The sequence below is a fragment of the Castor canadensis genome, chromosome 14, assembly GCF_047511655.1.
Source record: "Castor canadensis chromosome 14, mCasCan1.hap1v2, whole genome shotgun sequence".
NCBI lineage: Eukaryota > Metazoa > Chordata > Mammalia > Rodentia > Castoridae > Castor > Castor canadensis.
In genome coordinates this window covers 54,363,119-54,390,364 of record NC_133399.1, presented here as the reverse complement: position 1 = coordinate 54,390,364, position 27,246 = coordinate 54,363,119, and the positions used below count along the sequence as shown (strand labels likewise).

Sequence of the window (27,246 nt, the reverse complement as noted above, 5' to 3'; positions counted from 1 at the left end):
TGAGATTTTTGCCAGTAAGATATTTGTAAGAAACTATGAGGTAAGATAGTAGAGAATATTGATGAAAGTCATTGAAGTAATAAGCCATAAAGTCTAGGTTAACACTCTTGGGGATATACCCAAAAGACTGTTACTCCAGAGGCACCTGCACATCCATGTTTATTGCGGCACTATTCACAATAGCCAAGTTATGGAAACAGCCAAGATGTCCCACCACTGACGAATGGATTAAGAAAATGTGGTATCTATACACAATGGAATTTTATGCAGCCATGAAGAAGAACGAAATGTTATCATTCGCTGGTAAATGGATGGAATTGGAGAACATCATTCTGAGTGAGGTTAGCCTGGCTCAAAAAAACCAAAAATCGTATGTTCTCCCTCATATGTGGACATTAGATCAAGGGCAAACACAACAATGGGATTGGACTTTGAGCACATGATAAAAGCGAGAGCACACAAGGGAGGGGTGAGGATAGATAAGACACCTAAAAAACTAGCTAGCATTTGTTGCCCTTAACGCAGAGAAACTAAAGCAGATACCTCAAAGCAACTGAGGCCAATAGGAAAAGGGGAACAGGTACTAGAGAAAAGGTTAGATCAAAAAGAATTAACCTAGAAGGTAACACCCACGCACAGGAAATCAATGTGAGTCAACTCCCTGTATAGCTATCCTTATCTCAACCAGCAAAAACCCTTGTTCCTTCCTATTATTGCTTATACTCTCTCTACAACAAGATTAGAAATAAGGGCAAAATAGTTTCTGCTGGGTATTGGGGGGGGGAGAGGGAGAGGGCGGAGTGGGTGGTAAGGGAGGGGGTGGGGGCAGGGGGGAGAAATGAACCAATCCTTGTATGCACATATGAATAATAAAAGAAAAATGAAAAAAAAATCTAGGTTAAATAGGAGAAGGGAATTGGTTAAACAAATGACAAACCATGGAATCTAAAGTAGGGAGAAGGAGCTTTGCAGGGATAAGATGATCATGCTAGCAGAAGGAAGAGAAGTAAACTTCAGGCAGGTCAAACCAATAATGTTCACTACAAAGTGTAGGGAAAGGAAGGATGAGAGTGTATACAGGATGGATGAGCTATGACGGGAACAGGGAGGAGGAAAAGGAGGACAGGGTTTGGGAGCTGAGTAAGTCCAGGGAGCATGCCCCACCAGATGTAATCGAATAAGAGAAGGTTGTATTCAGAGGGAGATACTTAGCTTCTCATTGACAGGTACTGCCGTGTTATTGTAAGGACTAATAATGCAACAATAAGAAAAAAAGGAAAAAGACTGGAAGAAAATACTTCCACTCCTTTCTCCTACACATCTTTGAATTAGATACATTCTGTCTGAGTCTTATGTTACAGTCTTTATCACACAACATTGTATTTGTCTTTGTTTTCAGCAGTACTGGGTTTGAACTCAGACCTTGCTCTTGCTAGGCAGATGCTCCACCACTTGAGCCACTCCACCAGCCCTTATGTTTATCTTTCTTACTTGAACTTTGTTAGACCCTTGGTTGGCACAGATCGCTAATTCTTAATATTTCAAAATTATAAAAGTGATTATTTCTAGATAAAGAATGATTTTTTGTTTTGAACATTTTCTTTTCTATAGTAGGTACTGTTTTTTTTTTCAATTAGAAGAGAAGTGTTTTTAAATTTTTTTCATTAATATTCTCAAAATAATTAAAGATGGAAGCTGGTATTTTTCACTCCCTCTGAGATTTCCCCCTAATTGTCCCAGGGACATTCCTGCTCTTCTCATTAAACTGAGTCAGAGCAGTGGTTCTCAAACTCCAGTGTGCATCAGATCAAATAGAGGACTCCTGAACATGCCAGCCTTACCCTACATGTTCTAACAAGTTACCAGGCAGGTCCAATGCTGTTGGCCTAAAGGTGTCATGTTGAGAACCACAAATACAGAGACATAGGTACAGACATAGGTACCTATGTCTCTGGAGAATAGGAAATCACAAGATCTCTCAATACAGTACCCCCACATTTCTAGTTGTCTTTCAGGCAGCACATTAGAAGATTGAGGTCATTTGGGTCTGCCCCTGCCATTTGTCTCTCCTAGCCATTCACTCACCCTTTAGATCTTTTCTTTTTGCAATGCAAGGGTGAAAGGAGCTAAGATATGGAGGGGGACAGTGGGTGTATGTATGCTGTCATTAAACATTAGCTAGTTAATTTTAGTACCAGTGTCCATGTTTATTCTTTAGAAATAAATGCACACTTAACATTGTAATTGTTACTGAAAAGTTGTCATTTTTAAGGATCTAGCCACATTTCTAACTGACCTGTTTGTCTTTTAAGTGATAAGTTATACTTGATTCTTAAAGTTGGAGCTTATAGTGCAAATAAGCATCAGAATTCATACCTCCAATTTTACTTTATTTTTTACATAATTTATTGGAGAAGTCACAAACAGAATAGAGTGGAACAGATGTCAAAGATAATTTCAAAACAGTTTTTGTAATATACCATTTTGGACATACTTATAATATTAAATGAAGGCGTTCTCATGGAATGAAAAAAGTTACAGAGTCAGGAATTAATTATAGGAAAAGGAAAATGTTCAATTTACTTCTGTGTTTTCATTTACTTTTTATGTTCCTACAGTGGCTGGATATTAATTTTTTTGCCTGATGGTTGTAATCATTTCACTCTTAATTTCAGCTAATGAGTAAAGAGTCTCCCGTCTCTGCTGGAAATGATGCCTACGTTGACCTTGATCGCCAGGTATACAATTTCACATTGTCTTTATTCATGAAAGATTGCAAAGATAAGCATCATATTAGAACAATGTTTCATTTGAAATTTCCCCCAGAATACTTTGGTATTTTTTAAATATTTTATCTGAAATTTAAGAAATTGAGGTATAATTAACTTTATATAATTTATAGTTAAATGCATTTGTAATTAAAGTCATGTTATATAACCTACTTTAAAACAAATTAATTCCTTTAATTTACTATAATTCTTGTTTTCTAGTCTGATTTTTTTTCTTTTTTTCTTAGTGATGTCTCTATGCCACATTTAACACAAGTATCACTTAATAAAATGCTACTAAGTATACTGTCAGTTTTTATGTTCCTGCTATTCTGGGACATGCCTTACAGTGTATGAACAAAAATATTTTGTATTCATTGTCTTCTCTCATTTCTTTCCCAGGGTTTCAAAGTGTTTTATGGGAAAATATATGTACATGATGTAATTTTAACCCAAGCTGTAATTGTCTTTCTCTTACTTTGTTGTGTTTATTTTTAAAGTTGTTACTTTGAATGCATTTTTTTTTTTTGTATCTTTACTACATAGAGATTTGGTCATATTAAAGAAACAAAAATTTTTCAGTCAGATTTTCATTCTTTGCTAACCTAGGGTTTGTAATAATGATAGGATACAACCTGAAAATGTGTGGCTAATGGGAGAATAAATAACAAAACTCTTTTCTTTTAAAAATGGTGATATGTAAATTAGCATAAAGATAAAAAACTTGCATTGAAATGCACTCTATTTAACAATTAAAACCTCATTCTTATTACATGTTTTACCAAAGTAATATTTATAATTCATTAAAAGACTCAATTATCAGGAACCAAGTAGTCTGGATAGAAGAATTTGTGCAAGAAAACTTGATGTAGGAAAAGAGCCAAGTTCAAGGTTGGTGGAGTGGCTCAAGAGGTAGAGTGACTGCCTAGCAAAAGCAAGGCCCTGAGTTCAAACCCCAGTACCGCCAAAAAAAAAAGCCAAGCTTAAAGGACAGGAAAGATAAGACTTAGGGCTAAGGAAATTCACAATTAAAAGTGTCTTTTTGTAAGTCTTACAGGAGGGTTCTTGATTCTCTTTTTTCCTCCTCTTCTATCCCTCAAGAAATATAAGAGGAGAAATGTTTTAAATCTGTGTTGCACATGTGTAGTTATTATCTCCATTTCATGTTGAAGTATTTCGTGTATCTTTTTGTTTCTAATCAGTTGAAGAAAACTACAGAGGAACTACATGAAGCTTTGTCAGCAAAGGAAGAAATTGCTCAAAGATGCCATGAATTGGATATGCAGGTAAGAGGTCTGCTCTCCTTACAGCCACACGTTCTGTATATTGCCACAGTTTGACTATAGTGCAACTCTAATTAGATGAAAGGAAAAAAAAGTTAGATTTCTAAATTTTTTTCTACTACTACTTTCTAATAGTAGGCTGAAGAAAGATGTTGATTTCCTTTTTTTTCTGCAACCCCACTAAATTGATAATAAATGAATTAAAATGGTGCAAACTGACAAGAAAGTGAGAGACAGAGATGTCAGCATGCATTAGTCTTCATGGTATACTAGTAAATGGGCTTTCAAAAAGGGTGAGAGACTTTTCAAAACCTGGATTTTAATGTTTGCCAGTTTCCATCCAGTAAGTGCTCTTATAGCTCTTTGTTTCAAGTTACTGATGGTTTAACAAGCAGCTTACAAGATGCTTAATATTTAACAATTGACTTGCATATATCCAGCTCCCAACACATAGTCTTCATCAGCCTCTGAAAGCCAAAAGGCAGCTGGAAAAGTGACAAATGGCTAAAAGAGTAAAGATTGCAATGCCCAGGATAGAGGGGGTTGTGGGGGCTGTTATGGAAGAACCCCAGAGAGACCCAGATAGGATGGAAGATTGAAGTGAGACTGAAACTAGAGATATAAAATAGTTTAGCCCCTCAATTGTGTCATCCATTATGGATAGAACCAAAGCCAGGTTCCAAATCAGAGTTTTTGTCTAAAGAAATCAAGCAAATGGGGGCTGGCAGTGTGGCTCACACGGTAGAGTGCCTGCCAAGCAAGCGTGAGACCCTGAGTTCAAACTCCAGGACTGCCAAAAAAAAATTAAATGAAAGTATGAGAGTTAGAGGGAGTTTAGCATTGTATGGTAAATTCCCTTTTAATTTGGTCTTTCTGGGCTCCCTGGTGTAGATAAGGCTAGCTTCTTGTTGGAGTCATCCTTAAGTGAAGCCCAAGATACAGCACTTCAGTTACTGATTCTTAACTGTAGGGAAAACCTGCATTGCAGAAGGGAAAGGGTCCAGGCAAACAGAAAACTAGCCCTACAGGAAGCTGAGAAATTTGAAGGAGTTGGAGAGATTTTTCTTTTCAGTCTCTTTAAATCTTCAATGACGATGTTGCATCTATGAAAGGACAAGATGCCTTTTTTAAGGTTGGGGTTTTAAAAAGGAAAGATCAGAGGGTTGGGTGCAGTGGATCATGCTTGTAATTCCAGCTACTCAAGAGTTAGAGATTGGGAGGATCGAGGTTTAAAGATAGCCCAGACAAAAAAGTGAGAACTACATCTCAACAAACAAGCTGGGCGGGGTTGATCACAACACTAATCCCAGCTATGTAGGAGGCCTAGCCAGGAAGATCACAGTTGAGGTTTCCCCTTCTCTGCAGCAAAAACTATGAAACCCTACCAGAAACATAACTAAAGCAAAAAGGGATGGGGTGTGCTAAAGTGGTAGAGTACCCACATAGCAATCTCAAGGCCCTGAGTTCAATCTGTTGGGCTACCCAAAAAAAGAAAAATCAGAGATCAAGACTTAACTGAAATCAATTAAAAATAGAATTGTTGCCAGAAGCCAGTGCCTCACTCCTGCAATCCTAGCTACTCAGGAGGCAGAGATCAAAGCCAGCCCCAGGCAAATAGTTCCTGAGACCCTATCTCAAAAAAAACCCATCACAAAGGAAGGGCTGGTGGAGAGGCTCAAGGTGTAGGCCCTGAGTGCAAACCCCAGTACCACCAAAGGAAAAAAAACATTGTCAAACAATTTCATGGAATAAAGTTGAGGAAATCTCTTACAAATAAGATGAAAAGCAAGATACAAGACATTTTGTCTATCTAGAATTTACTTGAGAATGAAGGCGTGGTGGAGATGGAGAATGGACAGAGGTGCACAAAGGACCTGGTGGCCATGTTTGGGTGCACACACATACAGAGGAGGCATTTCACTGCAGGCCTAGGACTTGGTCATGATGGTGGATGTATGCAGAGAAAGTGTAATCACAGCACACTTATTGAATGCTTACATAGTTGTAATGTAAATTTTTAGAGTTTAGCTATCAAATGCTGAGAATTGCAATAATAAAAAGTTCATTTTTACAATAAGATATAAATATCCTTGATAGTGTAAAGTTAAAGTTTTACCCCAAGATTGGCAAACTACAGCCTGCATTCTGATTTTATAAAGTTTTACTGTGGTACTTGACACAGAAACCTCTCAAGGCCTACAATATTTACTGTTTTGTGTGTTACGCCTAAAAACTTTGCCCGTGCCTGGGAGGATAGAGTGTAAAGTGAATGATAGTGTTGCAAGGATGCTATGAGAAGAGAGTGGAAGCCCCACAACACACTTTCCTGTGCAGAAAATAGTGGTGACACCGCCATAATAAAGTGATTTTTAGTGGAATGAAAACTTTACTGGCTCCTGACATTTAGAATTGTTCTGTAGAGAAACATTGTTGTGAAGGTGAAGGAACAGATGGTGGTGACTGGGAAGTAGAATGGGACAGGAGCAATGTGGGATGGGGAGGGAGAGCCATTGATGTTCTCATCTCACCAAGGAGTCGAGGACCGCATCTATGGTACAGCAGTGAGTGCATAGCTGGCTCCTCCTTGCTATCCAGTCTCAGCTCAAAAACCAACTGACTTGTTTGTCATAAGATATTTATCAAACACTTCCACATGCCAGGCACTACAATATACAGCCGATATTCTCAGGAAGGCCTTCCAGAGTCAGCCACTCTGGTCTCTTATTTTAGCACTCCGCACAGCACGTTTCATTCTAATTTTTGCTTGTATATATTAACTTACTGGTTCAATAGGATTTGTTTTTACGCATATTATGATTTATTTTAAATAAGTAACACATACTAGACCCATACAACAGTGCCTTGCATGCAGTAATATCTTTGTGAGTGTATCACTCATGCATGATGGGGAACTGAGTGAAATGAATCCATAAGTAGCTGGAATTGAGAATATCAGTAGAACTATATTTGGGGAAGGGAGAAACAGCACAAGTCGCTATAATGTTAACATGCCAGTAAGAGTCATCAGATAGTGTTTAAGGTTGATAAATCAAGAAATAATGGCATAAATATTATTTAGAGATATGAAGTAGCATATTTTGACCTATTACATATTACTTAGAGGTATAAACATTATTTAGGATATGCAGTAGTAACTCAAAGCAATAGAAATTAGGAATAGTTAAAATTAGTCTTTGGAGAATGGGAAAGCTCAGTAGGAAGCTACTGATTCTCATTTTAAGTGCCTTTGCCTCGTTTGATTTTTTTCTTAAATCATATTTATATGTTTTAAAATTAGTTTCCTTTTTCTGTGTGTATAAAAAGATTTCTGCCTTATGCATATTGAATTAAAATATTTTAGCAACATTAACTAGTATGATATTTTTTATTTATTTTGCTTTTGTTTGGTTTTTGTAGCATTGGAGCTCAAACCCAGTGCCTTACACATGCTAGGCAAGTGCTCTGCCACTGAGCTACATCCCTAGCCCATAGCCAGGCTGATAATTTCAGAATTAAAGTTTTGTATTAAACACTCGGCCTTCATATAAATTGACCATTCACCAGACTATAAATCAGTTCTCAATAAAATTCAAAGAATTCGTGTCCTACAGGTCACCCTCTTTGATCACTGTGCAGTTAAAAGTAGAAATGAGTAGCAAAGAGGACTGGGCGTGGCCGTACCTATCTCTAATGCAGTTGCTCAAGGTGTAGAGAACGAGTCCAATCCTGGCAAAAGTTAGCTAGAGCCTGTCAGAAACAAGCCTGGTGTGGTGACACATAACAGCTACTGGGGAGGGAAGTTGGCAAGATTGCAGAGGTCAGTCTGGGCAAAGTGTGAGACCCTATCTGAAAATCAAATTTTAAAAAAGCAAAAAAGAACTGAGGGAGTGGCTTAAGTGTTAGACTGCTTATCTAGCAAGTGTGAGGCCCTGACTTCAATTCCCAGTACCACCAAAAAATACTAACAAGGAAAGGAGTTTTTAAAATTTAAAGCCTTTAATATTTATTTTGAAAAGAAGAATGGAAAGAGCAGAAACAAATAAAATACCCAGAAAAGAGAACCCAGAAAAACTCGTGCATTCTGGAGTTGGCATTCCAGACTCATTCACTTATCCAGCAACTGGCCTCCCACTCTCTTTCATACACTCTTTAGTTGTGGTGGATGCAGGAACAGTGGGGGAAGCAGACAGAAACATTCCTGCCCCCAGGGTGCTTCTATTCCAGTGAAGAAGGTGGATGGTAAACAAAGCAAAATAAGTGTGCTTGTGACGATGAGCATTCTAGAGAAAAGGAAAGCAGGGAAGGTACTGTGCGGAGTACAGAGTTGGAAAAATTAATTTTTAACTGAGTAATCAACATAGCCCCTGCCTAGGTTAGTAAAATCACAAAGAGGTTAGGGAAGCAAGCCTTTCACATGTGTGGGGGTAGAGAATTGCAACCTAACTGCCATTGTGTATGCACAGCCCTTAGGCTTGAATGTAATGGGTGTATTTAAGAAACAGCCAGGCAGGATGGCAGGAATAAAAGGAGAGTGGGAACAACAGGAAGAGAAAGTCAGTCTTGACAAGCCTCACATGTAATTCTCTAGAAAGATTTCGTCCTTGAGTGACACAGAAGCCACTGGAACAAAGCTTTGTTTTCATGGTTCCATGGGGCTACTGTGTAGAGAGCAAACTAAAGGGAGGCAGGGGCCAAACTGAGGAAACCAAGAAAGAAGCCATTGTAGTAATACAGGTATAAACATTATGCGACTTGCTCAAAAGAAAACACAGGTGTCAGCAAGTTTATAGACGTCAGGAGACACCAGCTCTCTCCAGCATCAGAGAAAGAAGATAACGGGTGCTGGAAAGGATTTACAGCAAAGAGAAGATTGTATACTGTTGGTGGGAATGTAAATTAGTGCAGACATTTTGGGAAATAGTATGGAGTTTCCTCAGAAAAACTACAAATATAGTTACCATGTCATCTAGCAGTTCTACTACTGAATATATGAGTATGTCAGAGAGATATCTGCATTCTCATGTTTATGGCAGTACTATTCTCAATAGCCAAGAAATGGAAACAACCTAAGTGTCGATCAACTAATCAGTAGATTTAAAGAAAAAAAAGTAGTACATACACACAGCGGAATATTGTTCAGCCATGAAAAGGGTGAAGTTCTGTCATTTTGGACATGGATGGCATTGGACATTGTTATGTCAAATAGATAGACCAGCACAGGAAGATAAGTACCACATGATCTCATATGTGGAAGCTAAAAAGTTGATTTAGAAGTAGAGAGTAGATAGTGCTTGCCAGAGGCTGGGAAGGGTAGAGGGGAGGAGAGAATAGGGAAGGGTTTGTTAATGATACAAAAATAAATAGGATGATTAAATTGTAGGGCTCTGTAGCACAGTACAGTGACTGTTGTTAGTCTGTTGTTATATTTCAAAATAGCTACAGGAGAGAATTCTGAGTGTTTCTAACAGAAATGACAAAGTTTGAGATGCTAGGTATGCTGTGCCCTTTGATCATTACAACTGTGAGCATGTATGTGTACCACACTATACCCCAGAAACACATATAATTATGTGTCAGTTTAAACAGTTGTTTAAAAATGTCCCACCTGGGAAATCTAAATTTGAGATGCCTACTAAGGCACGTAAAGGGAAATGATAGCAGTTTACGGTTCTCGGCTAGAAATAGGAGTGTGTGAGATGTCAGTAAATAGGTGTGTATAGTCACAAAACTGCAGTCCTTTGCTGTGCTTGGAAGAGAAGAACTCTAGGTAGTGCAGTGGTAAGGAAATGGAGGAAAAGGAGAACGAAAAGATGAGACCACTGAGTTGGCACAGAATCCAGAGCCTAAAGTGTCCTGGAAGCCAAGTGAAGAAAGCACAATTGTTGCTGATGGGCGATGGGAAAGGAGACTTAAAAATAACAGGCTGCTTTTGTTTTTACCTTTTTGAGATGTAATTGAGATACAGTTATTTCATATAAACATTTGAAACCATTACCACAATCAAGATAACGAACCTATCACCATCCAAAAGACTTCTTGTGACTTTTATGATCCTTCCTACAGTTCCCAGGTCTGTATTCTGTCACTATAGGTTAGCTTCAATTTTTCCAGAATTGTATTAAAAGAAATCATACAGTGTATTCTCTGTTTTTTTGGGGGGGTCTGGATTCTTTCCTTTTTTTTTTTTTTTTTTTTTTTCATTTTTCTTTTATTATTCACATGTGCATACAAGGCTTGGTTTATTTCTCCCCCCTGCCCCCACCCCCTCCCTTACCACCCACTCCACCCCCTCCCGCTCCCCCCCTCAATACCCAGCAGAATGGATTCTTTCCTTATTTTGAGATTCATCCATACTGTCAGTATCAATACTTAATTCTTCTTTATTGCCAAATAGTATTCTATTGAATGGAGTGCTACAATTGATTTGTCCATTCCCTGTTGAGAAAACATTTGGATTATTTCCAGTGTTTATATATTACAAGTGGAGCTGCTAAAAACCTTTTGTATAAATTGCTATGTGAACATATCCTTTTCTTTTTCTTTTTTCTTTTCTTTTTGTGATACTGGGGTTTAAGCTCAGGGCTTTATGCTTGCTAAGGAAGGTACTCTTATCACTTGAGCCACACCTTCAGCTGTTTTTATTTCTTTTAAGTGAATAACTAGGAGTGGTATGGCTGGATAACTCATATGGTAGTCACATGTTTAGTTTAAGAAACTACTAAACTGGTTTCCAAAGTTTTTGAAATACTTCATTTTCTCACCAGAAGCACCCGAGACTTCCATTTGTTCTCATCTTTGTCAGCACTTGGTACAGTCTTTGTAAATTTTATCCATTGCAGTGAGGATTTAGTGATAACACTGTGATTTGAGTTTGTGTTTCCTTAGTGACAAATGATGGTGATCCTTCTGCATCCTTAAATATCTTGGCATCTATATATGTGGAGTGTCTTTTCACTGTGAACTAAAGCTAGATGTGGTGGCACCCACCTGTAGTCCCTGCTACTTGGGAGGCTGAGGTAGGAGGAGAACTTGAACCCAGAAGTTTGAGGTACCTGGGTGACAGAGTAAGACCATATTTCACAATAAATAAATTTACTAAGCAAATCAATCAATAAATAGAAATAAAGAATGAATTCTTACTCTTACATATTACTCTGCATGTGCAGTCTGAATGTTTTAAGCAGAGATTGATTGTACTTCTTTAAAATTACACATTAATTTAAATGGTAATTCACAGGGGACTAAGCTGATGAAGGCTGTGTCATTGATGTCATGTATTCCAACAGGTTGCAGCATTGCAAGAGGAAAAGAGTAGTTTGTTGGCAGAGAACCAGATATTAATGGAAAGACTCAATCAGTCTGATTCTATAGAGGATCCCAACAGTCCAGCAGGAAGAAGGCATTTGCAGCTCCAAACCCAACTAGAACAGCTACAAGAAGAAACATTCAGGTAAAAGACCACTCACTAAAAACTTAGTTACTGAAAATTTAGTAACTGTCATTTCACATTAAGAACAGTGTTGGGATTTTGGGGTAACTGAAGGCCAAGCTTTCTATGTAATAAACAACTTCTCCTAATCTTCCCGTATAACATAAATTACTTCACATCTAGGAAAAATTTGATCAAAGGTATACCCTCCTTCGGGTGCTGGTGGCTCATATCTGTAATCCCAGCTACTTAGGAAGCTGAGATCAGGAGGATTGTAGTTTGAGGCCAGCCTGGGCAAATAGTTCATAAGATCCCTATCTTAACAAATAAGAAGCTGGGCGTGGTAGGGTGTGCCTGTCATCCCAGCTGTGGCAGGAAGCATAAATAGGAGGATTGTAGCCAGGCCAGCCTGGGCAAAAAATGAGACCCTATCTCAAAAAATAACCAGAGCAAAAAAGAGTTGGAGGCATGGCTTGGGTGATAGATCGCCTTCTTTGCAAATGTGAGGCTCTGAGTTCAATTCCTAGTACCACCCCCCCCTAAAAAAAAGTACACTCACAATATTTCCTGAAGGCAGAATGCTCCAGCTACAAAATAATAGTGATTGAAAAGAAGAAACCAAGTACCAGCCCTGCATCCCCCATGCCTGTCCCACCTCTGCCTGCCCAGGAGCTCTGTGGCAAGCAAAGGTAGACTGAGAAAAAAAAAAATCACAGGAAGATGGAAGAATGCTAGTGAAGGGGCCTGAAGGTGATTGGAGTGATCATCAAAAAGACAAAATCCATCCAAAATCTAAAGTCTCTTAATAACCAAAATACCAGGACCATATACTGGTAACTCAAATACTGGTAGACCATAAGATGCAGGGAAGGGATGTCACAGTAATTGCCTTCCTTCCCTTGGTCTTTCTGTGTGGGTGGGCTGGGCTTGGCACCCAGAGCTGAGTGCAAGCTATAGGCAGGCCATCTGCATTTCCATTCCAGAGGCATCTTAAAGGGCCAGGTACCATGCGAAGACACAGGAAGGAGTTTACAGAGACTAGTGTGCTTTCTAGGCATGCAGTTTACAGAGACACAGTACAAGGGGCTAGTGTACCATTTATAGAGATAGACTTATTTAAAAGTACAAGCATGGCTTAATGGAACTGTCTTCCAAACACTTTACTTCTGGGAGAGTAAATAGACAAAAGAAAAGAAGAGACATCCTTTGGCACGTGGGTGGTAAAAGGAAAAAGAGGAAAAGGGAGAATTTGATGTCTTTTAGGACAAAATGGGACTACAGTTTCAAACAACTTAACAGTATGATTAACATTTTGTAATGGTTTACTAAAAAGTGCATTATGATCTGTTTCTTACCTAGCTATAGATTTAAAAAAGAGAAATTAGACATAAAATTGGATTTCTTACTTTACCAGATAACTTAATATATAGTAGCACATCTGCTGTCCTTCATTATTCCTCAATAAAATGTTGCTGGGGTTTTTTTCCTTCTTTATTTTGCCTTAACAGGAAAAAAATTTAAAAAAAAAAAGAAGTTAATCTTCACAGACATTAGTCTTTAGTCTTCTCAGTGACATTACAGGTCCATTCTTTGTGGTCTACATCAGTAATTCAAAATGTGATCTTAGAACCCTGGGGGGTTCTCTGAGACCTTTTCAGAGAGTGTGCAAGGTCCTGTCTGGGTTTTTGTTTGCTTTAACTTGGCCTCCTGCTTACTAAGCAGGTGTGCTACTACTTGAGCCACACCCCTGCAGTAGTTATTCCAGATAGGGTCGTGCAAGTTTGCTTGAGTATGACCTTGGGCAGTGATCCTCCTAACTATATTTCCATAACTGGGATTATAATTGTGCATCTCTATGCCCAGCTTATTGGTTGAGATAGGCGTCTCACTAACTTTTTACCTATTCTGGCCTTGAACCTTGATCCTTGATTGCTACCTCTCAAGTAGCTGGGATTGCAGGCATAAGCCACCACACCCAGCAAGGCCTTCTCTTTTCTGATTACATATTTATGCAAGATTGGATGGTCTTCATATACTTCAGTGAAAAACAACCTTCATAGCAGATGAAGGTAGAAGCAGTTATAAGAACCCCGATATCTTCTCTTAAGCCAGATATTGGAATAGCAACAATGCCACCCTTCTCTTTTTTGTTTTATAAATTATGATTCATAAAAACTGTCATTTATATTAACAAAATGGATTTATTACTATTTTCAAATGAACCTAGTAGGTATATTTAAATGTGTTATTTACTAACACGATAAGTATCAGTAGATAAATCCTGTATAAACAGAAGTTCTTTTGGGTTCTTGGTACTTCTGAGAGTGTGAAGAGCCCTGAGACCAAAACGTTTGAGAACCCATTGCCCCCATCATCTTGACTGCCTAAGATAGAGCCAGTGGATGGCAAAACCCAAGTGCAGCTTTACCCTTTTGTTTCTAAGTTGTGGTTAGTCTTTAAATTAAAATTTCATCATTAAAGAAAGTGATTAATACTTTTATTGTTCTAGATTACTTATTTGTAACATTTTATTTTGAACTGTCTTAACTCAGATATTTGTCAGTACCATATATTTCAGTATTTTTGATTAACCATTCTTGCTAAAGTCAGATATGAGACTCCTGGCTCATCTTTATTAGCTTAATATTGATGCAATAAAACACAGACAAATCAGTGACACCAAGTGAAGATCCAAATTCATAAAAATGTGTGCTATAAAAAAAGAGAGCATTCTCTAATCAATAGGGAAGGTTTAAATTGTTTGTTCAATGATTTAGGGTAGGCATTTTGATGGAAAAAGTTAGTATCTGACATTTCATCATATACCAAAATGAGTTCCAGGGAAATGAAAAACTTTAATGTTAAAATTGAAACTATTAGAAGTGCTAACAGAAAACGTAGGATTAAAAGAATAAAACTGAAAGCAGGAACTATGAAGTATAAGATTAGCCAACTGAATTGCATAAAAATACCTCTGAACATTAAATACTTACAAAAGTAAGGTTAGCAGTACATATTGTTATGAAAAGTAATTGCACCTGGAAAGACAAAGAACCTTGCAAATCAAAGGAAGGATGTAGATTAAGTAAACAAATCTGATTAATCAGAAGTAGGAATAGTATTAACCATGTTTGGGGAAAATAATCTGAACAGAAACCAGACCAGAGGATACATTCTAAAAATGTTGACAACTAGTTACCTGTCTGGATTAAAACATAATTTTTATTTTTGTGTTTCTGTGTTTTGCAAATTTTCAACAAGAAATAGATACTAATTTTGTACTAAAAATTACAACCTTAAATTATATCTGCAGTATTTTGGGAACACAAATTCTTAATGTCTTTCTTGCTGTCAATGAGGAATTGTACTGTTACAGCCCTTGCCAAACATGGAGCAGTGAAACCTGTTGCTATGACAGCTACAAGAAGAAGACATGGTCAGGAAGAGTTTATTCCCATGTTTTACATTTTTGTTTTGTTTTACTGTCCTAAGGAGAATTATGAGACAACAAATCGTGCTGTTTTCATTTATTTTGTTTTGGCTACAGACTAGAAGCAGCCAAAGATGATTATCGAATACGCTGTGAAGAGTTAGAAAAGGAAATCTCTGAACTTCGGCAACAGAATGATGAACTAACCACTTTGGCAGATGAAGCTCAGTCTCTGAAAGATGAGATAGATGTTCTTAGGTAAATAGTTTCCCCTTCACTGTGGAATCTGAGACCCATCTCAGGCCCAGAGCACTTCTGTGTCTGATGTTGCAAACCCTGGTATCTCTGAGCACGCCAGCATGTTTCAGATAGAAGCCAGATCACCTGGTTTCAGATCCCAGGCCACCGTTTACTTAATGTTTGTGTAACCATTTTCTCAGCCATCAGATGGAAATAGTACATACTTACACCAGGCTTGTTATATGAGGAATTAACACGAGTTCAGGTTTATAAGTTCTTGGAGTGATAGCTGGCAAGTAAGTATCATGTAGGTATTTGTTAAATAGAATTAACCTGCATCCATCACCGTACACTTGCATAGCACTGGATCTTTTCTTTTTACTATTATTCTTTAATTCTCAGCCCCCCCCCCAGTACTTGGTCTTCCTTTTTCTTAGATACCAGTGCAGCTCATAAAACTTTATTCCCTTGGGAGATAGTTTCTTCTTTTTAGTTATTCCTTCTCTAGGCATCTCACTACCTATTACCTCACTGTTCCACCATTCTATTTTTTACATAATTTCTTGTCCTCTGTTGGGCCATCTGAGTTTTCTACTTTTGTTCTTTGAATGTTGAGAATTTATAGAGAAAAATGATAATAGTTCTATAGTTTTTCTTCTACTTTAAATTAGTGGTCTCTACTCTTCACTGGATTCTTACTCCTGACTACTGCTCACCAGTACGTAGCCTTGTCTCCCATTTCTTTCATAGTTCATACAGGTTTTCATAATTCTACTCACCTATCTGCCACCTACCACACTCCCTCATGCCTTCGGCTCAGTTGGTGTCCTTGTCTCCTACTACTCAGAGGAAAGGAGTCATGAACTGTTTAACTCTCCATACCCTTTGTCTCCTGCACTTCTAAATTTCCCTGCATTTTCGTCCGTCTTTTCCTCTTTTGCTTCTAGAGTGTAGACTGTTATCTTTCTACCTGTTCAGTACTAATACCTTCCTCAGTGCTGAGGAGGGTAGTGGGGTGCGTGGTGCTCAAGCCTTCTGACCAATGTATGGATTTTCATTTCTCTTTGTGTCTTGAGTCTCTAACACACACACATCACTCATTTAGATCTCCTTAATCTTAAAAAAAAAAAAGAAAGAGAGAGAGAGAAACACTTACCACTCTCTTCTTCTTTCCAAAACCAAGTTTAGGGTATATAAGATAAAATTTACATTTTCTCTCCAACACCCTAAAATTTGCCACTGCCTCCCCACTTCTCCACCAAAACCTCTGCTCATCTGGTCACTGATGACATACTAACTGCCAAATCATTTGGGCCCTCCACAATTTATTTTACTTTTGTGTTAAATGCTGGTTATCCCCTCCTGTTTACTTTCCTTAAGTTATATAGCATTCTCAATAGCATGTTTTTCTGTAATTTTGGTCATAATTTTTAACTGTGCAAAAAATTAACCTGGAGTCACGTTTGGTCTTTTTTCATTAGAATATGTTTTTTTTCCTTGTGATGTCTGTTGGTTTGACACTGAAACAATTTGATGACTGTAGGTGTGTTCCTGACTTTTAATTTCTCATGTCATTCTAGACATTCTTCTGATAAAGTGTCTAAACTAGAAGGTCAAGTGGAATCTTACAAAAAGAAGCTGGAAGACCTTGGTGATTTGAGACGGCAGGTTAAACTCTTGGAAGAGAAGAATACTGTGTATATGCAGAACACCGTTAGCCTAGAGGAGGAGTTGAGGAAGGCCAATGCAGCTCGAGGTCAACTTGAGACATACAAAAGACAGGTAAAAGAACAGAGACAAAGCTCTTCATTGTGGTAGCAAGCACCTGCTCCACCAGGACACATAGCTTATGAAGACTTTACCAAGTTTTGTTTTCAAGGTTCTTAATATTTTCTCAATTATATTTATTTCTATTTGTCCTACATTTAAAGAACTTTAAATATAGGCCTACCCAAAGGTTATTGATAGGTCTCTGTAGAAGATCCCTTTTTAAAACATTTTTAAATTTATTACAAAATACACAACAGCAAAAGAATAATGCAGTAAGTGTCCGTGCTTAAAATATAAAACATGACCTTCCTCTCAGGTGACCTTTGTGCTGTTTTGTGGTTTTCATTCCCATGCATCTCTGTATTTTTGTTACATGCATATTTATCCCTAAAAATGTGTATCACTTTGATGAGAGCTTTATGCTTCTGCGTGCTCTCTCTATTTCTCTCTCTCTCTCCCTCTATCTCTGTTCTCTGTGTGTGTGTGTGTGTGTGTGTTAAAAGATATACCACATATGAATACCATTGATCATGTCCTTTTGTATATGTGTATGAAGGTTTTGCAGCCTTATGGAATTTCTTAGAGTATCTTCAATGTAATTAAATATTACCAGATTGTTTGCTGAAGTGACTTTATTGCCAGCAAGCAGTTTATATGAATTCTTTGCTCCTAAATCATCACTAATACATACTATTCAAATGTTATATTTTGCTAATTTAATGAATATAAAATGGTGTCTTCTTATGGTTATATCTTGCATTACAAATATATTTATTGGCTGTATTTTTAAAATTGAACTGTTGATTTCTAAAAGTTTTAAAAATACATTCTAAGTTTTAATTTTTCATAACTTACACATTTTTTGTTTTCTACAGGTCTGTAACCTGTCCTTTTATATTTTGAGGTTCATATTTTAACGTAATGAACTCCAAATAATTTGTCTCTATGATTTGTGCCAGTTTAAAAATTTATTTCCTACATAAGTATGTAAATCTAATTACCTCTATTTTCTTTGTAAAGATTTGCAATTTGGGGCTGGGAGAGTGGCTCAAGTGGACGAGCACCTGCGTAGTAAGCAAGAAGCCCTGAGTTCAAACTGTACTACCCCAAAGGAAAAAAATAAATGCAAAAATGATTTAAAATTTGTTTTGCACATTTAGGTTTTGTTTTGATTTTTTTGGTGGGACTCGGGTTCGAGCTCAGGGATTCATGCTTGCAAAGCAAGCACTACCAGTCCATTTTGCTCTGGTTAATTTAGAGATTGGGTCTTGTGAACTATTTGCCTGGGCTGGCCTCAAGCCTAAATCCTCCCAAGTAGCTAGGATTGCAAGTGTGAGTCACCAGTACCCAGCTACACATTTAGTGGTTTGGGGTTTTATTTTGTTGTTTTGTTTGTTTGTTTGTTTTTGGTGGTACAGGGTTTGAATTTGGCCTCATGCTTGCTAGGCAGGCACTCTACCACTTGAGCCACTCTGGCAGCCCCCACATTAAAGTTTCTAGTTGACTTGTATGTAGGGTGTGAGGAAGGAATCCATGTACTACTAGTTCTTTGTGTGCATCAGTGAGCCCAGCACCATTGTGTAATAAACAGTGCATTCTTCACAGAGGCTTGCTGTTCTGCTTTTGTTTCTAAAGCTTCCATGCTGTGTATGGGTTTGTTTCTGGGTACTCTTTTCTGCTCTTGATCTGATTCTTTATTCCTGTGACTTAATATCATGGCAGTTTACTTTCTGTAGATTTTTAGTGATTTTGATATTTGGGCAAGAAGCCCCCCATGCATGTTCTTTTTCAAAACTATCTATTCTTGGCCCTTCGCTTTCCCTTTAAAAACAAAACCTTGGGAATTGAAATTGTACTGACTCTGTTGAACAGTTTGGGAAGAATTGACAACATTGTGACAGTGAGTGTTAGTGTTCCTACATGTGAATGTGGTATCTTCCCATTTATTTAAAGCTTTTATTAAGTTTTGAAGTTTTCTAAAGATCATGCACATATTTTGTTGTATTTCCTCATAGGTACTTCATGTTCTGTCTTTTTAAATAAATGCAGTTAGTTAAAGGAAAATACAATTTTCTGTTTGTTGCTGATCAGTATGAGTGAAATTTACTTTTATTTGTTGATTTGCAATCTTGCCTAATCTTCATATTATTTCTGATGAGTATTGATTGTCTTTTAGAAGTAGCAGTATAGTAAACAAATGAAAGCAGTTTTGTTTCTTTCTGCTAGTCTTTAATACATCTTTGAGTAGAAACAATAATAGTGGGAAACTACTCAATGCTGTTCATTATGTCCATAATGTTTTACCAATTTATTAAACTGTTTCTTTAGCCATATTATATTAGGATAAAAAAATTCTGTAGTATTCCTAATTTGCTAAGAGTTTCTGTCCTCAGTAGATGTCAGAGTTGACTTCTTTCCCCACATGTGTTCAAAAAATCTTATGTTTCTTTCTGTTAATGTGGATTTTCTAAGCTTAAACTGTGCTTGCATTCCTAAAATAAACTTGGCTTGGTCACAGTGTGTTTGTTATTTTCACAGTGTCACACTTGTGTTGTTTATTTTACTTACAGTATTTTGCCTCTGTGATTCACTTGCAGTTTTCTAACTCATACTTCCCTTATCTTGTTTTGGCATCAGACTTACACTACCTCATAAGCTGAGTTGGAGAGTGATCTTTGTTTTATCATTCTGAGAAAGCATTTGTGTTAAACTGGGATATTCTGTCTTTTGAAGTTTAGTACAATAGCCCTGGACATCAAGAATAGCTCCTAAGTTTTTTGTTGGATGCATTTTTCTCTACACTTCATTATGAGTTTTTTTTTTTTTACCCAACTTGTCTTTATTTTCCTGCTGACATTTCTAATAAGAGGGAAAACAGACCCAACTGGTGTGCTGGCAAGAACTTTGTCCCTCTGCAGGGACGAATTTCTAGCCCTGGCTCACCACTTGGCCTCTTAGCCAATCCCCTTCCCCCACCTATTATGAAAATTTAAAAATGCACAGCAAACTTGAAAGAATTAATGAATGTAAATATGGGCTGTGAAATTACCCAAGATAAGTGTAGCTCAGATAAACAGTAAATAATGTGAAATATAAAAATAAAAAATGAAATATAATATAAGGAATACTGAAGAAAGGATTAGAGAAAAATATTATTTGAAGAAGATAGCTGGACAGTTTTCAGAACTAATCAAGGATATAAGATTTAGAATTAGAAAGAAATCTATACCTAGAAATATTGTAGCAAAACTGCACAATTCTCTGTACTTGTTTCTGATAGACTTTTAATATACTTAAACTCTGATATACTTTAGTAGACTTTTTTATGATAATATTTTTCTTCCTACAAATTCTTTGTGTGGTTTTTGAAACTCGTCATTTTTTATGAGCTTATAACTTTTATTTCTTTTTCATTATTATTATAAGGTAGTTGTGGGAATCAAACTTGAGGGTGTCAGGCATAATATACTCTCTCATTGAGTTACTCCCTCCCAGCCCTTGGGTTTTTTTGTTTTCATTTTTATTAGGACATATTCATTGTACAGGGTGGATTCATTGTGACAGTTCCAAATAGGCTTATATTGTACATTGGTTAGATCACTCCCTCCACCCTCTCCCACCCCACTTAAAGCAATTGCAAGAGCTTTCATCATTCTATTTCATCTATGTATATGAAGCCCATCAACCATATTCTCTCACCTTTGTCTCCATTCACCTCCCTCCCTCGGTACCTATTTTACAGTCTTGTCTTTAATTATTAATTCCTAAGTCAATGTTCAAGGGGTTTCTCCATGTATCTCCACTATTGAGTATACTTGAATCTGGTCAGTTCAGCCCCTTCCATTATCCTCCCTTATCCTTTCCCTCCCACCCCCCATTTTTCAACAGCCTTCAATACATATTGTTGTATCCTTTACCTTTGCAGATGTAATGTATTTTGGTATTGTTGGACTATCATTCCCTTTTCCTTTCCCTCCTTCCCCAGGTTCCGTGGAGTAGCTCCACTACTACAAACATGTTGTACATATAAATGTGTGTATGATTGTGTTTGGTTTTGTATATATGTTAATCTTTTAGATCTGCCTTCCACATATGTGTTTCTGAACCTAGCTACTTCACTTAACATAATGTCTTCCAATTGTATCCATTTACCTTCACATCACATGATTTCATTCTTCCTTATCAGCCTTTGGTTTTTTGAGACAGGGTCTTTCTGTGTAGCTCGGAGGCTAGTGTGGAACTTGTGATCCTTCTTCCTCCACCACCCTAGTACTGGGATTATAGGTGTATGTTCCTCATTATTTTCTTTAAAGTATTAAGCCTAATATATATATATTGTGTGTCTCATAATTACAGTTTGAAATCCTTGGAGGATTTTGTTGTTATTGCTATTAATATTTCCTGCTGATTCTTATTTATCATGGCATTTTTTTCATGGTGACCTGTGTAATTTTAGATTTTGCCTTTATCTTTGTGGCTCATGAGGATATTGAGTTGAAGTTTTGTTTCTCTGGGCAGTATGTAGGTTTGCTCACTCAGATTTTCCACAGGATTGCCACCAGGATCACTTTAATTGCTTGATTTAGGTTTCCCCAAACAAGGCAAGTAGTAAAAACTCAAACACAAATCCACGTATTAAGTGGCCATGCATAGTTACATGTTTCCAAGTTATACTCTTCTAAACCGAAAGGGCTCAGTTTATCTTGTCTGAGGCAGTTGATTTATGTTGCGTGCAAAACTCCAGATTTCTGTATTGGCAGGAGCCACCTCATGGTACCCATAGTTTCTGCATGAATTTCCCACTTTGATCTTAGCCTCGTGTAAGCTTAACTGTGTAACTGAATTTCCACATCCTTTCCCTCTCATTCCCTCCCCTGTCTTCTCTCCATTCCTTTCTTGTTTTAAAATACTATAAAAAATTTTATAGTATTTTATTGTTGTACTGGGGGTACCTTGTGACGTTTGCAAAAGTTCTTACAATATATCGTAGTTGAAAGGGGTTTTTCATAGAACTATATTTCTGGTGCTGAGGACGGAACCCAGCACATGTGGACCATGCCAGTGACCCACATCCCATCCCCCATAGTGATAATTTCTGATGGTTCACATTGTAAAGATTAACGGTATCTTTCTATATCAGGTAGTAGAACTGCAAAATAGATTGTCCGAAGAATCAAAGAAGGCAGACAAATTAGATTTTGAATATAAGCGGCTAAAGGAAAAAGTTGACAGTCTTCAAAAAGAAAAGGATGTGAGTATATGTATTAGGAATTTTGCTCTTCTGAACTGCTAAAAATTAAAATGAGAGTGACTTTTTTTTTTTTGGTGGGACTGGGGTTTGAACTCAGAGTTTTGCACTTGCAAAGCAGGCCAACTACCATCCAGCCACCTCTCCAATCCATTTTGCTCTGGTTATTTTGGAGAAGATGGGATTTCACCAACTATTTGTCTGGGCTGGAATCAAACCATAATCCTCTTGATCTCATCCTCCCAAGTAGCTAGGATTATAAGCATGATCCACCAGTGCCTGGCTTTGATTCATATTCTTGTCTACATTAATCCCTTCTATTTATAAATAAAAGTTACAGGTTTTATTTTTAGATTACTGAAGATTTCCATTTGTTTCAGAAATAGATGTAAAATAAAAGATATTTTTACTTTCATTATGATTTCTTTAATGTGCTTATCTTTTCCACCATTGTTTTACTCTTGATATAAATTTGTGTAGCTTTTCTGTTTTGTATGATTCAAGGAAAGTATTTTTGTTATTCAGCATATTTTCAATCTTTTAAAGATTTTATTTTGCTTTTCATGATTTATAAATATTTAGTCTTTATCCTTTGATCTTTGTTTAGTGAAAAGAAAGCTAAGAAATTAATTACTTATTGTTAAGAATGATTTAGATAGCTTTGTTTTAATATTTTACTGTGGATAACCTATTACCTTGCAATAGTAGATCTTTGGGATTGTTAATATGAAAAACATTATTCTAATCGTTTTCTCCTCAAATAATCTTTCCATAAAGATTAAAAGGTAAATGTTTTCTATTTTTTATCATTTTATTAGGAAAGAAAGATCACTGGTTAATAAGTTCACATAACTTGAATTGACCTTCCATGTTTTTATGTCCCTACAGAGGTTAAGAACAGAAAGAGATTCTCTGAAGGAAACTATTGAAGAGCTTCGTTGTGTACAAGCTCAAGAAGGGCAGCTTACCACTCAAGGTAAAACATCTTAGTAGCCCAGATGAGATGGTTTATATTTTATGGTATCAGTAAAAGTATCAGGTTTACTTTATTTATTTATTTGTTTGTTTATTTACTTATTGGCAGCACTAGGGTTTGAACTCAGGTCCTCACACTTGCTAGGCAGGTGCTCTTACCACTTGAGCCACTCCTTCTGTTCTTTTTTGTGATGGGTTTTTTCAAGATAGGGTCTCAAGAACTATTTGCCCAGATTGGCTTTGAACCGTGATTCTCCTGATCTCTGCCTCCTGAGTAGCTAGGATTACAGGTGTGAGCCACAGGCGTCTAGCTTAGAGTCACTTTAAATATTTATACCAAGAGATGAAGGTGAAAAATTGGTTAGAGGTAATAAATTGATGTAAACTTTTGAACTATTTACCAGATTTGCTAACTTAAAAAAAAAGTAAGCATTTGAATTTTATTAGCTCAAAAGCATTTGCTAAATTATCTCTGTTAACCCAGAACCTTTTATTCTGCAAAGCCTCTTATGACCTCTTTAAAAATGTATATCAAACTTTCTCAGTCATTGATTGTCTTTTTTCACTGAAGAAAGGGGAGTGGGTTTTAATCCATTTAGAGACTTACATCTAAAAACTGTTCTTTCTCACCTGAAGGATTCAACACTTAACTTAGCTCAAAGTTTGCCCTGTATACTTCTATCATCGCTGTGAGTGGCTGAAGGAGGCTGATGATGACTTGTATCCTCCCATACTAATAAGTAGGCTTAGATTTTATAGTTATCAAAAACTGGATTTTTCTTTTCCAGTGATTGTAACCTCCATTTTCCCTCCTCATTCCACCTAAAACCTGCTCATCTACTTCATTTCATCTTGAGTCCCCTCCACTGTCTCTGTTCATCGCCTCTCTTGGCCTCACTTCCAGCTAGCCCAGCTTGCACATCAGCTGCTACAGCCATTTCCCACACTGCTCCCTCCTCATCCTCTTCACTTGTGTCTAGTCCATGCTCCACAAACCCTACTTCAGACAGCCTACAGTTCTTTCTCGCAATTCCAAATTACCAATGACAGCTACAGAAAATTATATCTTTCTTGATTGCCTTCTCCAAAAAAGCCTCATTTCTTATTATAATTGGATCCTCACTGCTACCTGGGAGTTATTTCACTTATTTTAATCATCATGCATATGTTTTTCTAAAATTTTGAGAATGTTTCATGAGCCTTAACCCTTGTGCTCTTAGTTTCTAAAATTATGTAGAAAAGATAGATCATCTCATATAAACTTTTACATGTGTTTCTTTGATTCTCTTTGAAAATCTGCATTTGTTTTAAAAGAAAAAAATATTTGGCAGTACTGGGGTTTGAACTCAAGGCATCGTGCTTGCTAGGCAGGCCCTCTATCACTTGAGCTATGCCTCCAGTCCTTTTTTGCTTTAGTTATTTTTTGGATGGGGTCTTGCATTTTTGCCTGAGACTGGACTCAGACTGCAATCCTCCTACCTGTATTTCCTACATAACTGGATTACAGATATACACTAGCATGCTCTGCTTATTTTGTTGATTTGGGATTTTGGTAACATTATTTCAAGGGCTGGCCTTGAACCACAATCCTCCAGATCTCTGCCTCCTGGGTAGCTGGGATTATAGGAATGCACCACCACTCCCAGCCCTTCTTTTTACCTTCTTTATGTACATATCCTTTGACCCATCAGTTTTGCTCTAGGAATGTACTCCAAGTGAATTAAGGCATTGTTTCTAATAGTGAATTTAGAAACAGTCTGAAAGTAGCAGCATATAAATGGTATTCTCATTCACCTGTAAATTAATCAATTATTAATTAGGTTTATTCATTAAAATTAATTAAATTCACCATTAAAGAGTACAGTGTGGACTGGCTATGGTGGAACATACTTGTAATCTCAGCTACTTGGGAGGTGGAGGCAGGAGGATCATGGTTTGAAGTCAGCCTGCACATAAAAAGTAAGTCACTGTCTCAAAAATAAGCCAGAGCCAGGCCTGGTGGTGTATAGCTGTAATCTCAGCCATGCCGGAGGCAGAGGTAGAAGGATCACAGTCCAAGGTCAGCCCCCCAAGGCAAAAGTGAGAGACCCTTTCTGAAAAATAACTTAAAAACCTGGGTGCAGTGGCTCACACCTGTAATCCCAGCCACTCTGGAGGCAGAGATTGGGAAGATTACAGTTTGAGACCAGCCTGGGCAAAAAATCTATGAGACCCTATCTCAACCAATAAAAAGCTGGGTGTAGTGGTATGCACCTGTTATTCCAGCTACATTAGAAGCATAAATAGGGGAATCACCACCATGTTGGCTGGCCAGAGCATGAAAGCAAGACCCTATTTGAAAAATAATGAAAGCAAAGAGGGCGAGGGTCATGGTTTAAATGGTGCAGTGCTTGCTTGACAAGCACAAGTCCCCTGAGTTCAAACCACAATACCACCAACAAAACAAAACAACACAAGCTAGGTGTGGTGGTGTATGCCTGTAATCCCACTTACTCAAGAGATGGAGATAGGAAGATCACAGGATCGGGGTCCAAAGTCAACTTGGGCAAAAGTACAAGACCCAACTTTTTAGTTTGTTTTTAGTTTGAAAAACAAACTAAAAACAAAAAGGACTTGGGTATTCAAAGTGGTAGAGTACTTGCTTAGCAAGTGAGTTCAAACCTCAGTACTGAAAAAAAGAGTTCAGTATATCTTGTGCACATGTGACATAAAGACCTGTGTGTTATAGCATTACTTTAGAATAGCCAGTAGCAAGGGCCAAGTGTGGCATGCATACCTGTAATACTAGTTATACAGGAGGTATAGGTAGGAGGATTGCAAGTTGAAGCCTACTGCAGACATAAAACTCGAGACTCTATCTGAAAAATAACTAAAAAAACAAAAAGAGCTGGAGGTGTGGGTCAAGTGATAGAGTAGTTGCCTAGCAAGTGCAAGGCCATGAGTTTAACCACCCCCCTCAAAAAAAAAAGACAAAGGAAAAACTGGTAGCATCAGTCTTTATAAACTCTCATCAAAGGAGGAATTGAATCTTTAGCCTTAGTAAAGGTTGTCCAGAAGAAACCTACAGCTAACCTTATAATGATGGAAGACTGAATGCTTTTCCCCCTAAGATCAGAAACAAGGCAATCACCTCTGTTCAATATGGTGTCAGGAGTTCCAGCCAGTGCAGCCTGGCAAAACAAATTAAAAAATAAAAACCATCTAAGATTGAAAAGGAAGATTTTTTTTTTTAAATCATAGGTCAAATAAATGAATTGAGCATTGTCTCAAAATATAATATTTCTAGTTACAGGGAGTATCCTTTTTTTGGTAGTGGTAGGGCTTGAACTCAGGGCCTTGTGCATGCTATGCAAGCTCTTTACCACTGAGATATCCTCAGTGTTACCGGTGAACATTATGAAAATGAAATTATAATAGTATCATAAAGAAATAAAGTGCTTAAACCAGGCATGGTGGCACCTGCCTGTAATTCCAGCACTCAGAAAGATAAGGCAGGAGGACCTGCTGCATTTTTTTTTTTTTTTGGCAGTATTGGGGTTTGAACTCAGGCTTCACACTTACTAGGTAGGTGCTCTACCACTTAGCCACAATGCCAGCTCAGTCTGAACTACATAGCAACACCTGTCAGAAATGACATGAAACATAAAATAAGCTGGGGGTGTAGCTTACTGGTAGAGCATTAGCATGTAAAAGTCCCTGAGTTCAATGCCAGGAAGGAAGAAAAGCAGGGGATGGGAATGCAAGACTTGTACACTAAAAACTGTAAAACATTGCTGTGTTAAAATAAGATGTAAGAATGTGGGAGGTATTGAAAATTCTCCTCCTATTGGTCTAAAGAGTCAGTGAAATCCCAAGCAAAACCTCCAGCAAAAATTTTTTATAGTAAATGACAAACTGGAAACTAGAGACCATCATGTTCAGCAAAATAAGCCCAACTCTGAAAGACAAATGTCATGTATTTTCTCTCAGATGCAGAATCTAAACCAAAAAAAGAGGGACATGAATGTGAAAGGGTGACTGTTGTGGGGGGGCAGGGGGGATAAGCAGGAGGAGAAGGGCAAAAGAGGGTGATGGGGTGTGTATAATTGGAGCACTTTGTATTT

The 27,246-nt window shown here is 37.4% G+C and overlaps 1 protein-coding gene across 4 annotated transcripts in view; it reads left to right on the top strand.

The window, feature by feature from the left end:
• Positions 1-27,246, top strand: part of Hook3 (hook microtubule tethering protein 3) — a 113,789-nt gene that overhangs the window by 42,126 nt on the left and 44,417 nt on the right. For all 4 annotated transcript variants that reach the window (XM_074054578.1, XM_074054576.1, XM_074054577.1 and 1 more), the window contains 7 exons: positions 2,676-2,738; positions 3,971-4,054; positions 11,338-11,501; positions 15,028-15,168; positions 16,731-16,932; positions 22,061-22,171; positions 23,057-23,144. In XM_074054578.1, the coding sequence (XP_073910679.1) occupies positions 2,679-2,738; positions 3,971-4,054; positions 11,338-11,501; positions 15,028-15,168; positions 16,731-16,932; positions 22,061-22,171; positions 23,057-23,144 (850 nt within the window). In that variant the 5' untranslated portion in view covers positions 2,676-2,678. The remainder of the gene's footprint in view (positions 1-2,675; positions 2,739-3,970; positions 4,055-11,337; positions 11,502-15,027; positions 15,169-16,730; positions 16,933-22,060; positions 22,172-23,056; positions 23,145-27,246) is intronic.